This window comes from Erigeron canadensis, chromosome 2 (genome assembly GCF_010389155.1).
Source record: "Erigeron canadensis isolate Cc75 chromosome 2, C_canadensis_v1, whole genome shotgun sequence".
NCBI lineage: Eukaryota > Viridiplantae > Streptophyta > Magnoliopsida > Asterales > Asteraceae > Erigeron > Erigeron canadensis.
The window spans coordinates 32,721,257-32,737,791 of record NC_057762.1 but is presented as its reverse complement, the minus strand read 5'-3'; the positions used below and the strand labels follow the sequence as shown (position 1 = coordinate 32,737,791).

General features: G+C 35.7%; 3 protein-coding genes across 3 annotated transcripts; all 3 read left to right on the top strand.

The window, feature by feature from the left end:
- On the top strand, positions 1-2,681 carry LOC122588589 (exocyst complex component EXO70E2-like). The gene has a single exon (XM_043760730.1). The coding sequence runs from the start codon at positions 463-465 to the stop codon at positions 2,437-2,439; it is 1,977 nt and encodes a 658-aa protein (XP_043616665.1). The 5' UTR covers positions 1-462; the 3' UTR covers positions 2,440-2,681.
- Positions 2,682-4,108: 1,427 nt separating this feature from the next.
- On the top strand, positions 4,109-9,260 carry LOC122588768 (ribosome biogenesis protein WDR12 homolog). Its single transcript, XM_043760962.1, has 13 exons — positions 4,109-4,362; positions 4,472-4,572; positions 4,908-5,011; positions 5,797-5,832; positions 5,938-6,023; positions 6,233-6,300; positions 6,374-6,481; positions 6,570-6,689; positions 7,368-7,511; positions 7,923-8,031; positions 8,127-8,263; positions 8,603-8,739; positions 9,042-9,260. Exons 1-12 carry the CDS (start codon positions 4,206-4,208, stop codon positions 8,729-8,731), a joined length of 1,299 nt encoding a protein of 432 aa, XP_043616897.1. The 5' UTR covers positions 4,109-4,205; the 3' UTR covers positions 8,732-8,739; positions 9,042-9,260.
- Positions 9,261-11,024: 1,764 nt separating this feature from the next.
- On the top strand, positions 11,025-16,535 carry LOC122588640. Its single transcript, XM_043760795.1, has 9 exons — positions 11,025-11,083; positions 12,032-13,297; positions 13,401-13,522; positions 14,115-14,349; positions 14,470-15,293; positions 15,446-15,494; positions 15,587-15,822; positions 15,904-16,008; positions 16,185-16,535. Exons 2-9 carry the CDS (start codon positions 12,233-12,235, stop codon positions 16,414-16,416), a joined length of 2,868 nt encoding a protein of 955 aa, XP_043616730.1. The 5' UTR covers positions 11,025-11,083; positions 12,032-12,232; the 3' UTR covers positions 16,417-16,535.

The window sequence follows — 16,535 nt, the reverse complement described above, 5'->3', positions numbered from 1 at the left end:
AGTTAAATAATTTCAAAGACTGCCGGCTACAAAAATCCATCTCCGTACAAAACCCAAAAACAAAATGATGGGCGAACATTGATAGGTTATATTAAGGGTTAGTTGTTTCTTTTTCTGTCTGATTATTATAAGTTTTATTGAATTTGGAATTTATTCTCTTAAATTATTAGAAATAAAAAAAGTTGCGATTTTTATAGGATCTTGTTCGTGGGTATAGTCAAATTGTTTGAGTTTCACTTTGTTTTGTCAAACCCTTGAATTGTTTCTCAATTTTTGTTTGTTGGCTTGAGTTGGATTCATGAGTTCTGAGTTGCACACCAAGTGTTTGATAAAAGTCCTCTGAGAGTTTGTGTGTTTTTGGGGGTGTTTTTTTGCTTAGTGAAATCATGGGTTTTGGCTTGTATAAAAAGGGTTCGTTGGAAATCCTTTTTTAGTTTGGTTTAGTGTGTTTTTTTAAAGTTTATGGGAGGGTGTGATCATATGATGGAAGTAGTGGAAGAAAGGAGCTTGATTGATGCTGCTAAGCTTATTATGACAGCATTGGATTCTAACAAAAAGATAAGTAAAGAAACAAGGAAAGTTTTGGCGGATTTAGGGACGAGGTTGAATTCGATGGTGAAGTTCGGTTTAAGTGAAGATGAGAATGAAGAAGAGGAAGAGGGAGAGCTTGATGGTATTAAAGAACGGATTGGTTCGATTCAGGAAAAGATCATGGCTTGGGAAGGTGATGATGAAGCTATGATTTGGGATTGTGATCCTGAAGAAGCTAAGGAGTATGTAAAGACGGTGGATGAAGCTCGTAGATTGGCTGAAAGTTTAGAGAGTTTAAATCTTAGTAAAGATGACAATGGCCTTCTGAGAAATGTTAACAGTGTTATTCAGACATCTATGGCTAGGATAGAAGAAGAGTTTAGGCATATGCTTGTTAATAATCGGCAAACCATAGAGCCTGAACATTTATCTTTTCGTTCTACTGAAGATGATGGTCTTGATGAGCACTCAATTGTTTCATTTGGGGACGATTCAGTAGATGATTCTATTCAGAGAGATAGTGTTAGCCGTGGAGCAGAGGTTTTCATTATGGATTTGATTAATCCTCAAGTGATTCCGGATTTGAAATGCATTGCTAATTTGATGCTTGATTCGAATTATGGTCGAGAATGTTCTCAAGCATTTATCAGTGCACGTAAAGACGCGTTAGATGATTGTCTGTTCATTCTTGAAGTTGAAAAGTTGAGTATTGAAGATGTTATGAAAATGGAATGGGTTGCATTAAACTCGAAAATTAGGAGATGGACAAAGGCGATTAGGATCTTTGTACGGGTCTATCTTGCTAGTGAGAAGTTCTTGTGTGAGCAGATTTTTGGTGAAACCGAACCCGTGAGTTCAATATGTTTTTTTGAGTCATCAAAAGCTTCTATGTTGCAGCTTTTGAACTTTGCAGAAGCTATCGCTATCGGGCCTCACCAGCCCGAGAAACTTCTCAGGATTCTCGACATGTATGAAGTATTGTCAGACCTTATGCCAGATATCGAAGGTCTGTATTCTGATGAAAGTGGTTCCTACATTAGGATCGAGTGCCAAGACGTCTTGACGCGGGTTGGTGACTGTGTAAAAGCGACATTTATAGAGTTCGAGAATGCAGTTGGGTCGAACACATCAAATAGTGCTTTCCCTGGAGGGGGGAACCACCATCTCACCCGTTATGTCATGAACTACTTTAGAACCCTAACCGATTACAGTGATTCATTAAATGCTTGCTTGAAAGACCAAGATCGAGTTGCAGACGATCAAGATTCTTCAACTTCACCCGATGCTAGCCCTGGGAAGAACGACGAAAACAATAACTCGTCTTCATCACCAATGGCCATACATTTCAGATCACTAATGTCTATTCTTGAATGCAACCTCGAGGAAAAATCAAAGTTATACAAAGACGAAGCTTTGCGACACCTTTTTATGATGAACAACATCAATTACATGGCTGAAAAGGTGAAAAATTCAGAGCTAAGAAACGTTCTTGGAGATGATTGGATTAGAAAACGTAACTGGAAATTCCAGCAATACGCCATGAGCTATGAACGGGCCACTTGGAGCTCCATACTGAATTTACTTACAGAAGACGGTTTTTCTAATTCAGGTAGTTCTGGCTCAACCTCCAGGACTCTACTCAGGGAGAGGCTGCAAGCCTTTTATGCTGCCTTTGAAGAGATATACAAAAATCAAACTGGATGGACAGTACCGAATACTCAACTGCGCGAAGATGTGAAGATCTCGATGTCGCTCAAGGTGATTCAAGCTTACCGAACTTTCATTGGTAGGCACACCAATAGTATTAGTGAGAAGTATATCAAGTATACAGCTGATGATCTGGAGAATTATATCTTGGATCTGTTTGAAGGAACTCCAAAATCATTGCACAACTCCTATCGAAAGTAATATTAATGGTTTTTGAAAGTGTTATATCTTTGGTTCGGGTTAGTAGACCAAACCCATGGAAGGAAGAGGACTGTTGGGTCACGCTCTGGGAAAGAGAAAGAAGAGAGGGGGGAGGGGGTTATGGGTTCATTTATCTCCTATTACTCATTAGTTAGCTCGAACCAAATTCAAGATTTGGGTCCGAGCATACCCTTATTTTGTAACATAATTATTTATATATAGATATCAGAAATGTTATGTAAGGCCTCTTGTATCTTACGTTTTAGTCTGTTAGATGTCAAAATGGATAGCGAAGATACAATTTTTGATGAATCATCATGCACATACACGATTAAATTGCCCAATGTTATGATATTTGTAACGATTATAGGATTTGGATTAGTTGTTCCTTCCTTTAGTGGCATAAATAGCTCTAGACTAGTTTAAACTGCATATTTTGATCTTTTTCTGGATATACTGTTTGCAAAACTTTCAGCTTGTGTGGAAGTGGAAGTTTGTGTCTAACTAGCAAACAAATAATTAATGTACAATATCACTGATGACTTCCATCTATTTTAGAAAATGCTCTGCGTCATATTTTTACGGTTTTGAGTAACAAACATATACAGTTAGCTAAATGACTATTTAGCTAAAATGAATCTTTAATACGCATATGTTTTTATACAACATGCATATATAGCGGGTCGCAGTAATCATAAATACTAAATTTTAGTGAAAAGAGAAAAATGCTATAAATGATAACCAAATTACACCAGTTTTTCAATTTTCGATTTTCAGGTGTCGAAGGTTTATTCCATTTCAGATCTTTATGGTTTTGGATCAACCATGATAGCCGGTTAGGCTATTTTCAATGTTAAGAGAACGTTCTTAGGAGTCTTTTAGCCGTTATATTATATCCTTATGAATTTTTAAAATTGTTAGAATTATAATTAGTAGTGTCAATTTGTAATGTTGTGTTCCAAATATGTAAATATTGTAAGTGTTTAAGGGGGTTAGATGTAAAATGAGACATATGTATTCAAACTCCAAACAGATGTATTTTGTAACTTTTACCCCATATATTAAGACACACATACGTTCGAATTTTCGATTTCTAGTTATTAAAAAAATCATTATAAGTTCTTAAAATTCTTTATTTTTATCTCCAAACATATAAACATTATTCAATATTCTTAATTCATGTACCATCAAAAAATAAGTACTATGGATATCCTAAAAATGTCTAAAAACATATATTTAACTGTGTACAAAATTTTCACAAACAAGCAAAGACGAACATGACACATACATAAGCTCGAATTCTCGATTTCTAGTTATTACAAAACTTATTACAAGTTCTTAAAATTTTTAATTTTTATTTCCAACCATACAAACATTATTCAATATCCTTAATTCATGTACCATCAAAAAATAAGTGCTATGGATATCTAAAGATGTCTATACTTAACTCTGTACAAAAGTTTTATAAACAAGCAAAGACGAACATGTTTGAGATAAGGATGTGAAAAGGTACAGTATGTTAAAACGACCAATTGGATATAGCATTATATGAATGAGAATGAGATAAGGGGGGTGTGTAATGTTAGGTTTTTTAAAAACTAGGGTTAAAAGTGTAAAAGAAGAAAAAGAAAAGCCCTGTTGGCTGCTACTAAGCAAACACCCCCTAAAACCCTGCTGATAAACCAAACCAAAATCTTAAAACCCTAGTTTCATCCGCGCCGAATTTCATCACATCACAATAGTAATAATAATAATCTGTAATATCAATGGATATCGACGGAGATGATGCTACGAAAAGTGTTCAAGTACGATTCGTTACAAAGCTCAAACCGCCGTACATAGCTCCGACGACTTCCATTGCTCTTCCGTCCAACCTCACCAGATTGGGCCTTTCTGCTGTTGTTAATAATCTCCTTCAATCAGGTTTTTTTATTTATTTTCTTTTTTTAGCGTGTAGTTCAATTTACTCTTTTTGTATAGCTTATATATATATATATTGCTAATAGATTTGTGAATGTTATTGAATAATCAGGAAATGATGAATGGAAAGCTGAACCGTTTGATTTTCTAATTGATAATGAGCTGGTTAGGATGTCACTTGAAGCCTTTCTTCTTGCCAAGGGCATTTCAGCTGTATGTACTTGTTTCCGATTTTTCAAATTATTCGTATTAAAGACCAATTATCGAAATTATTTAATAAATGAAAAGTGAAGTTAATAATAGATCGCCCTTCACTCGTTATGTATAGAAGAATCACTAAAAGCTTAAAAAAGTGATTTGGTTCTAAAGGGAACTACTTTTTGTCATTTTCATTCGTGCGTTTTATCAATAGCAATTGGATCGTATTTATTAATCTATGGTTTGGTGTATATATATAGTTTAAGAAGTGAGAATATGAGATCAGTCTTCGTTGTGCTCATTATATCTTCGTTTAATGATACCTGATAGTAAAATGTGTTCATATACAGGAGAAAATTCTTGAGATTGAGTACATCAAAGCTGTAGCACCACGTAAGGAAGACGATCCTTCATTACATGATGATTGGGTCAGTTCAGTCGACGGTTCAACTCAGTAAGTTTGTTTACTTGGTAGCACTAAGCTATTGTATGTCCTTTTTCTTTGTCAAATTTTGTGTCTTTGTATATAATTCCTCAAAGTGGGTGGGACACTGGGACTTGTTCACTTGTATATCGTGCGGTATGTATGGAATATCACCACTGAAGCAAAATGCTTTAACAATGATGTGTCTAGAGCAAGTGCCTTTTAAATCCCAACTTTTGGTGTTTAATTCTTATTGTACGATACTTGACAAAGGAGTTCCTTTTAAATCCCAACTTTTGGTGTTTAATTCTTATTGTACGATACGTGAAGGAAGGAGATTCCCTCAAGTTCCCCCAACTTGACTAGTCAAGTTGGGAGGATCTTGACCATTGATTGAAAATCAAGGGCCAAGATTCATTTATTATCATTGAATCTTGACCCTTGATTTTCAATCAAAGGAAATCAAGGGCCAAGATCCTCCCAACTTGACTAGTCAAGTTGGAGGAACTTGAGACAATCTCCTTCCGACAAATGATGCATAATACTTTAGCGTTGATATTAAACTGTTGTTGGCGTTTATTATCCATCAGTTTAACAATTGACATCCAACCACTAGAAGTGGGGAATTTGGAAAGAGTTCCTCAATAAGGATGCATAAATCAATATAAGTTATGAGGCACAAACACGATCTAAGTACAAAATATTTTATGAAGTTGCTGGGTATGCACGTGATTCTTCTCTTGGTGTAACTGACCTTTGGAAGATGATTTTGATAATTCTCACTAAAAGTTATGTACTTTTGTTTCTTTTGGCAGGGTCATTTTGACAGGCTGCTATGATGGATTAGGAAGGTAATGCCGTTAATTATATGGGACAGATTTTATATGTAATGTTTTTTTTTTCTTTATGAAAATCAGATGCAATAATAATTGTATGCTTAAATGTTTGTAATTTAGGATATGGAAAGCTGCCGGGGTTTGTACACATATTTTGGAGGGGCACAGCGATGCACTTACATCAGTTGGTGTTGTGAAAGGAATAGGTATCATCTTAACTGACTAGTCATAGATGAATATACATGATTTTTGGTCTTCCTAGTATATGGGGTAGTTTAATTATCAATAAATGCTCGATTGATTACGTTTTAGTAGTTAGACAAGCTTGTACTAGTTAAGATCTTTCAGCCTTTAGTTTTGTCATTTTTGTCCACTATACTAATTATACTCTAATTATTTTATGCTGATAATGAAGATAGCGAGAACAAGTCCAATCTTGTAGTAGCGACTGGTTCAAAAGATAAGACTGTGAAACTCTGGAAGGTAATTGTACATAGGTTTCTCATTTAAAACAAAGCTATCTGGAAGATTCTAATACAGCTCTTTTAACTTGAAGGTTGATGCAGCGGCCCTAGAGGAGAACTTGAAGATTAGAGCGTATAGAACTCTGTGTGGGCATACCGCTTCTGTGCAAAGTCTTGCAGCACATCCTACTGGGGATATGGTTCTCTTTCTACATTTATAGCTGCTTATAATATAACTCTAAATATTTTTGCTAGCTTTCTCAATAGTTTTATGTCTTGATTTTATAGGTATGTTCTGGCTCTTGGGATTGTAGAATCAATTTGTGGCAGACAGAGTCTAATGAAGGTGATGTTGTGTCAACGAAGAAAAGGAAAAAAGGCAATAAGGAAGAAGAATCTCAATCAGAGGTAACTTTACTGATCATTTGTCAGCCAACAGGCAACAGTCTGATGATATTCTCATGTCTGCTTAAAGTTGCTTATTTACATATCTTTAGAAGTGTATTGCTTAAGAAGTGTCTGAAACTGCTTTGAGCCTTTAATTACACCTCTGAAAAGAATAGTGGTTGGAAGACAAATTTAAAATTGAGAACTTTTAAATCTTCTTGGGACACTTTATACAACAGATTCACCCCTCAATCTACACTCTTTGTTTTTTCTGTAATCTCTTAGGCAGTTAGGCTCCAGATGGTCATCTACCTAAGACAAGATCCACAAACTGAGTGACACATAGTTTCCATCAAATGATCAAAAGACTAAGAAGTTACCTGATTCTGTTGGTCTTTAGTGGCTGGAAAAGGATTTTAGCAAAGTTTGAACGTATGTGCGGTTCAGAAACATATGCTATATGTTAATCTAGAGTTCGACAGGATTGTTATTGGCCGATATACTTGATTCACTATTTATAATTACAGTTGGGTTAAACTAATGCTTACTGTATCATAATGTTATGGAAACAACTACTGATCTGAAGTTATATTTTCTTGTTCTGCTTTAACATATATATACACACACACACACTATTTTACCTCCATTTTTTGCTGAGAACTTCTAAATAGAGATATCTAAAAGTTCCGACTCGTGCAGGGAGAGGCTGTTTCTACATTTGTGGGACATACACAATGCGTATCTTCAGTTGTTTGGCCTGAACCTGGAACTATCTATTCTGCATCATGGGATCATTCCATCAGAAGATGGGATGTGGAGACGGGAAAAGATACATTGAACATGGTATTGCAAATTGCTTGTTGTTATATGTTTACCGCAAATTTTGGTTCCGTTTTTCATTTTTTCTGTTTGAATTTAAACTTGCAAATAAATAACTAAACAACACTTCATGCCTATTTAAGCCAACAAGTATCCTTGTACATGCCAATAGAAAGAAAGGTCATAAAGCTAGAGATACCCTTATAACTTTGTTTTTTTTTTTGAGACTTCAGTTTGTTTTAAAGGAAAAGGTTGTCAGCTACCAGTTTACTACAATTACTGGTGTTTTACATCTCTGTTAGATCATTTAAGCTGCACCTAAATCAAAATCTCTGTTTTCTACATTACATACATACAATGCAAAATTGTTAACTGGTCTAATGAATTTCACCTAATTTATTATAAGAGCGCCTCTGAACTTATTCCGTTATACAGTTTTGTGGGAAAGTAATAAACTGCATTGATGTTGGAGGTGAAAGTTCTGCGCTCATTGCAGGTGGTGGCTCTGATCCTATTCTTAGGATCTGGGATCCTCGTAAACCAGGTAATTTTTAATGTACACACAAATATACAGTTGATAACCAAGTCCCCATCACTTGCACATGTTAAACCTTTGAGTTGTTGCAATTATAATCACAGGAACTCTTGCTCCTAGCTTCCAGTTCTCTTCTCACACTTCCTGGATAACGGCATGCAAGTGGCACAAAAGGTCATGGTTTCATTTGCTTTCTGCATCTTACGATGGGAAGGTCATGCTATGGGACTTGAGAACTGCGGTATTTACCATTATACCTTCCTGTGTTTCTTTTCAACCATTGGTTTATGAGCGGAACATTTTGAACTATTCTTGTTTTATTGCTGCAAAATAACCTCTCTTTGAAAATGTCTAAAATGTCACTTTACTTATCAAGAATGAGCGATTTTGGATAAGGTGCTATTATGTTTGAAAGTTTTAACCTTTTATCCAATAAGCTTGGTATTCTCATTTACACTTTGGCAATAAAAATGGTTTGACTGCAATAAAGAAACAAGTACAATGCTTTGAAAAGTCAGTCACTTTACAGAGACATTATTCTGCTTAGTCTTAATCTTTGATTACTGTTACTTGGGTGCAGTGGCCATTGGCTATAATCGATTCACACGAGGATAAGGTACTATGTGCCGACTGGTGGAACGGAGATAGTGTGGTAAGTGGAGGGGCAGATTCAAAGCTACGGATATCTTCTGAAACCTGTATTCCATGAGCATGAAGGTATGCGGAAGTTTTCATCTCATATCAATTAACAAATGGTCTGATTTGTTGTGTCAACTTTTTAAAGTTTACACACTTGCTTAAAAGTCCTAATCACAGAAATTTGCGTGATGTTGATTTTGTGAAATTTTTTTAACTGGACGCCAGTATTCGAAACTCGCTTTCCCGGGTTGATTTGAACTTCCCTTGTGTAATAATAGCATGCATCTTGTATTTAATGATACTTCCCTTGCATATTGTCATATAATAGGCACTATATGATTATTTTGTAACTGGGATACACATGTTTGTACTTCTCACAGGAAGACTAATGCTGGTTACTGAAAATGAGTCGGCAGTGTATTATTTAGACAGAAATGAGACCGGGGCTGAAAATTCTCAAAGTCTTCTATGTTTGTCTCAGTGTTGTCAAAGAGGTTTGTAATCCAATCACTATACCATTTCCAAGGATGCATAATCTGTAGTTGATGACCGTACTTATCTATGCTTTATTGCTCCGTGGAAAATAACAATGTTTAGTATCCGTGGGAGTATTTTGGTTTAAAATTTTGACGTCGTCCTATGCGATAGCACAATTTTTATCTATGCGTCTTTGTAATTCTATGTGATTGCATTTTCTTCAACAATGAAACATTGACTTCCATTCTTGTCACAATTTTGCAAGAACCTAGTATTTGGTTAATAGCGGACAACTCAAACCAGCTCACATCAACCGTCTGTCCATAATGTAAGGGACATTACCTAACTCACTCAACGGTTGTGGTTATGGGCGTTTTCAAGTTTGAATTCAGAGATTTGTATTAATTGTGGCAAATTTGTTCCTATTCATTACTAATTGTACTACATGTCATTGGCAAGAACTTAATAGTTGGTGCCAAAAGTGATGTGTTTTGTTTTTGGCTTGGCGCCATATTTTAAGATTGCATGTGTTGAGTCTGTGTTAGATTAGCAGTATGAATTAGGATATTTAATAGTTGTGTGTATAAAACTCAAAATCAAAACTCTATATGTGCTCTCTTTGTTATAATTTTTTTTTCAACATAATTACTATTTAAAAAGTTTTTATCAGAGTTTTATACATAAATAATTACTTTGGAATATATATATATCTATATCTATACGATTTTCAACATTGAATTTAAAATTTTAATATTGATTATATGTTTCAACAATGTGCACATTCTAATGCATGATGTACTATACATCATAGTCACATTATATTAATAACTTTCACTACTCATTGGCGCCACCGCCGTCACCACCAATCTTCGCCGCCACCGCCACCCGTCACTGCCACCACCGTTAGTCCGTCACCGTCATTACACCGCCGCCACTCTCATCACCGTCTCAATACGCGGGTACCTTTCTCTCGTACTGTATAAAATAAAAAGGTGTTCGCTTAACTTGAAACGATAGAGTATAAGACCGTCTCCAATAGTTGGTGTTAACATCGATTTATTTCCTTTTCATGTTGTATCGCGTTATGAAACTTTTAAAGACTCAAAGTAAAAGTCAAGATGAAAGCAAAAGATTGTTGGATTAGTGTAATAGATGAGAATATAAAAGCAATTTTCATTAGTTATTCTTTTTGTTATTGTTAAGGAAATTTAGCAGTTTAAACGTTCAATGTAAAAGTTAACGTGATAAACTGATAATTACAAAGCTTAATTCATCTTTTACTGCTTTACATCTAAGTACACTAAATAATCACGTCATTATTTTTACTGTTAACAAAAAAGGTAAACTGTTCGAAAAGGTCTATATAACGAAAAAGATTCCCCTTCTCGTGTTTCTAAACACTACTACACTAGCACACTACTGTATAGTTGTTGACTCTTGACTTACATCCACCAACACCCACCGTACGATCAATTATTATCATAAACCAACGGACCAGATTCCAAACATATATATACACTCAACCACACCGACACATTCCCCAGCTTCATTATATCCCAAACCTCAGGTTCGTCATTGAACCTTCACGCCTGGATCCGAACCTAAACTAATACTTACATAAATAAATCATCTCTTTTTATTTTCAGTTTTATTTAAATGATACTCGTAATTAAAAAAAAAAAAGAATTAAAAAAAGAGAGCACCAACAAACATAACATTTTCTCACTCATCATCAGTAGCAGTAGTTTTAGTGAGAGAAACAAAGCAAAAATATAAAAAGGAGAAAAACCTCCCCTGCCTACATACATACATATATATATATATGTATCTATATCTGTATACTTACAATATACATAAAAGAAAGTAAGAATAAGAAGAAAGAAGAAGAAGAAGGTGCATTCATCAGCTGCTAATAACTTCAACTTATATGATCTCCATTTCTAAAGTAATTATTATTTATTATTATTATTTCTCAACTACCCCCACCCCCAACCCTTAATTTGCTAGATCACACTTTTTTAAACCCTAATTTTGTAGTCTTCAGGTTTAGCTTTATTTATTAGTTTAGTTGATTTATATAATTTCTTTTGCTTATGATAAATTGACAGTTTTTATTTTAATTTTTATTAATTTAGGGTTTGAGCTATAATTTTTGCAACATTTTGTAGTTATTAATTGTTGTTGTTATAGGATTGTATTGATATCATAGTTATTAAGGGTTTAACTGTTTAAGTAAACTTTCTGGCTTTATTTATTGTTTCAAGTACTTAGGTTAGATTTGAGTACTTTCAGTTCTTCACCTACCTTAAATATCAGAAAGTTAATAAAAGTAAGTGTTAAAAGGATTGCGTAAATGCTAAAAGAAAGACCATATTTTGCGATAACGGAATGTATCGCGGGATGAATTTGTCAAAGATTGTTTTTTTGTTCAAGTTGTGGTCATGTTTTTGCGAAAATGATGTTTTGTATGAAATGAAAGTCATTAACTTTATTTTTTATGTTGCGAGAATGACGGTTTTATGTTTTGTTTTTTGAGTGAGGAGGATTTCTTTTTAAGCTTTTAACGAAATTCTGATGATTTATGAAGTTTACTCTAGATAGTGCTGCTCTTAGTTTACCTTACAGCCGAGCAAGGGGTAAAGGGAAGTTTTCATGTACACCGACGTTAACCTGTGAGTTTATTTTTTGAAAGTGAAGGCGTATGCTATATGTGACGTTTGTCAACTTGACCGTTTTTGTTTTAGAATTTCTTATACGTAATGGTAATCAGTTAATGCTTTATTTCTTATATACTAGGAAGAATAATGTGTTCTTCATTGATGTGGCTAGATTTCGTGGTTCTCTTTGATACTTCTCATGATATTAGTTTCCGTGTTTGTTTTTCCTTTTTCAGGTAGGTTATATTAAAGCTAAGTTGCAGAAGTTATTCCCAAGATCTTGATTCGAGATTCATTTATTTCTGATACATAGTTGTGAACATTGAGTACCCGCTACATGATAGTTTAGGAGGCTTAGAGTTATTCCTCTTGAGCAGTGGCTTGATAACCATCAGCGAACCAGTCTAAACTGCAGTTTTCATTTGGATGATAATAAAATGTTGCAACGGCAAATTATGTTTAAGCAGCTAGAAGAACTCCAGAGGCAAAAGAAACTTCAAGAGTTAAATGACCAGAGGCAACAAAATGTTATAAATCAACAATCTGTAATACACGATAAGCAAGCCTCTGGGGTTCAATATGCACCCTTAATTAATGGAACACCGGTCCGTGATGCTTCCCAAATGTTTATGTTTGGTAATGGCAATACCAACTTGGTCCAGGGGTTTCAGAACAGGTTGCCTTATTCACAGGCACAAAATCAAGTGTTGCGATCAATGGGTCTTGCATCTCAGCCAGTTGATGCACATAGTTTTAGTAATCTTTCACATTTTCAGGGCGCAATTCATGAATCCACTGGCGAACAGGTGGACACTATTAGTAGATCTTCTTTGAGTGATCAGTATAATGTTTCTTATCAGGCCAAAAACATGTTTGGACCAGGTTTTAGTCAAGGTTTAGATATGGGAAGTCAAACAGGAAATGATCAACAAGAATTTGGTAGGGGTCATGAGCAAGACATCAACCCTTCTCAAGACTTCACTTCTTTGGATCCGTTGGAACAGAAGTTCTTATTCAGTACAGATGATGACAGCTTGGGAGGTTTTGGGAGCATGTTTGATGACACTGATAATTCGCAAGCTCTTCCATCTCTTCAAAGTGGGACTTGGAGTGCTCTTATGCAGTCTGCACTTGAAGAAACCTCGAGCACTGATACTGGTGTGCAGGAAGAGTGGAGTGGTTTGAGCTTTCAGAACCCAGAACTGTCCAATGATAACCAGCCCCCTAATATAATGGAAAGTGGGAAAAACCTACCTTCATGGCAAAATAATAATTTTCAAAATGCATCTTCTTTAACTGCAAGGCAGGAGGATCTTAAATCATCTAATGCAAGCTCTAGTTTCCCCAGTTTTCAACAATCCCACAAAGAAGGTGGCGGATTTGAAGCAAGTGCGCAAGCTCAAAGATTTTCACATTTACAGGTCCATCAAAGACCGGGTGGGCATGATGGAGAGTTTGGGTTTGTTCATGATGCTTCAAGTAATGGTGAAGAGTTTAACAAGGTAAGTGAATAGCCAATTATGTGATCGTTTCCCATATATACACTATCATTTATTTTGCAATGTTTAAAACTTGACATGCCATTCATGTGTCCTCTTTCCGTAGGGGGTTTTGCCCTCTAAAGCATCAGACATGACAACTCTTAGAAGCAGCGAATCTTCTGGGATGTCTGCCATTGTGGACAGACCAGCAGACTTTCCTACTGCAGATTCAAATTCTCAGACAAGGTGTGTGCTTCTTGGCTACATGAGCATTATAACAATTAATTCGATGCGTAGTTTCAGTAAGATGTTGGAGTGTTTCTCACATATCATAAAATTGTTTGTTTGTCTGTCAAGTATCTTGAGAATTCTAACAGTTGATTTGGTACTCAGCACGGTAAAGATTATCAGATGTTTGATTGTCGTCAATTCTTAATTAATTTCTAATAAATTAACTAGAAACCATGGCAAAGATGTAGCTATTGTGATCTTTCTGATGTGGCAACTTATATGGATGCCATGTAAGCAAAAATACCACCAAATACATAGATTAACAGTATTTAGAAGATTGATACCCACAATAGAAACATTTTAAGTTAAATATCTGCAATAAAGCTGAATACATTTCCAAGAACTTATCCTATTTACTTACAATGATTGTAGTGAGTAATTTTGACTTGGAATCTTTTGAAACAAAGAAATATCATGGACATTTGAAAAGAAAGGTTGTAATTTGCAACATGGATTTTAAACGGACTAATTTTCTTAGAAGGTTTTCCTACTCTTAAATTATCTGTTTGCATGGTCTTATGAAACACTATTTGGTTCATAATGGCAGTCGGCATATGCTTGAGCTTTTTCACAAAGTAGACAAGCTCAGAGAATATAGACATTCTGCACCCTCTACAAATTTTGAATCACTTTCAACAAATGTGATGCCTAAGCCTGAAACTGCCGATGCACAAACTCCCTCCAACAATTATTCTGCCCCACCATTTGGCTTTAGATTGGCTTCTCCAACTCAAAGGCCCCCGGTTAACTACTTTGGCTTATCTCAGATCTCCCGTCCACCGGTATGTACCATTAGTTCAGAAATATAACTATATCAGAAAAGTCGATGTTAACTTTGGATTATTGAATTGCTGTTTTCTCTGTTTTATTAGATACCTTATCTTTATCATGATCCCTTGTAGGACACCTCCCATATAGTCCAATTAAAGGACCAAGATGGCCAAAGATCGTTAATGTTTGAGGGTCAACAGGTTTCTAATTCAATGAGAAAGTATAATACGTCGGTAGATAATCCATCACAGCCAAATCTTTCTGGAATGGGATCCTATAAGACTATAAGTGGATCTCCTTCAGCCTCAGATGTGTCACATAGCAGGATTGAAACTACTTCTGAAGTTCCAAAGGAGTCTGGTGTGGCAAATAACGTATTGGAAGCTAGTGGACATGTATTGAATTCCCAAGGTTTTGATTACTCAAGAGGGCAAGAAGGTAAATTTCTTCTTGAAGAAGATGCTTTCCCTGGACGTGCAAACGCAAATGCATCTTTGAAGAAAGTGCATATATCCCCTCTGAATCCCACATACTCTGATCCTAATGCAAGGCCAACATTAAAGAAAGAAATGGTCGATTCCGATCCTAAAGCTCCTCAACTTAACTCTGTATATGAGAATTATAGAAATCTGCTCATGGCATCTGCTGAAAGAGAAGATCAGATGGTCAAAAGATCGTCTAACCCATCTCTTCATGATGCTTCACAGCCGCGTATTGATAATTCGTTCGTGCAAATGAATTTAGCCGACACAAGTCAAAATGGGATTGTAAAGCCATTGTCCGGGACCAACACGTTTGCTGTCAATCAATCATCTTCCCCTTACATGCAGTATATAGATGTGCCCAAACAACCTTTGCCTGTTTATCAATCAAAGAAGCGTAAATTTTCTACGTATGAGCTTCTACCATGGTATAAAGAAGTAACGCAAGGTTCTTCAAGGCTCCAAGATATGAGGCAAGTCCTGCATATCTATTACATAACAGAGTTGTATATATTGTATGTTCTAAAACATTTCAGAGCAACTTTTTTAAGTATACTATTGATCTTTAAAGCGCAAGTACAGGATGCTTGAATGCGTCCTAATCTTTCACATTGTTGTCTTGCAGCATTGCTGAACTAGAATGGGCACAGGCTGCAATTCGGGTACCTGAAAAGGTGAGCTTTTTGGTTGAACAGTTTGCATTATGAAAAGTTGACTTTCAATAGTCTTGCAATTCTTGCTACTTGTTCTGACGATCTTTTAACAGTTAAAAGAACATGGAGAAGCGTCGGGAGACTCACCTTCAATGGTTCACCCAAAAAAGAGAATTATCTTTACGACACAACTTATGCAAGTGTTATTCCGACCTGCACCAGCTGCAATCCTCTCAGCTGATGCCACTGCATGCTATAATAGTGTAACATACTTCGCTGCTAGATTTGCACTTGGTGATGCATGTGGGTTGGCAAAGCATTCTCACATGCCTTGCGATATATCCGACTCGTAAGAATATATATAAGCCTTTCAATAAGTTATTATTGCACTTTCTTATGTATTTGATTCTTTCAACATTGCATTTTTCAGGTTATCAGACAAAAAGGATATATCTAAGCGCAGCGGTGAAAATCTCTCAAAGACTGTAGAAGATTTCATTGATCGAGCAAAAAAACTAGAAGATGAGCTTTTGAGGTACAAACACACAGTGACTTTTATGCTCAAAGGAACCCTTTTTCGTCAAAACCTAAATAAAAAATTGAAACTGTAGATAAGCAAACAATTAGATAACCCTAGATGCAACTTACATATCCTCTAAATTTGGAATTACTTATAAATTGTTGTTTATGTGTTTTAAAATGGTGATGAAGGTTGGAGAATGGAGGCTCGTATCTTGAAATAAGAATGGAGACCCAAGATTTGGAGAGATTTGCAGTCATCAACCGTTTCGCCAAGTTCCACAGCCGAGCTCAAATGGTTGTAGCTGAGCCAGCATCATCTGGTGGACCTTCTACCGTTCCTAAGTTATATCCTCAAAGATATGTCACCGCTAGTCAGATGCCCAAGATAGTACCCGCAGGGCATAATTGTATTTCACTATGATTGTTATCTTTACTAGTCTTGTTTTTAATCTTAGCTGCTCATATGCCTGTCTAACTTATCTTTCGGAACAAAAAGCCAACTGATGTCGATTTTAACAAAGTATATAACGTTATTCTGTA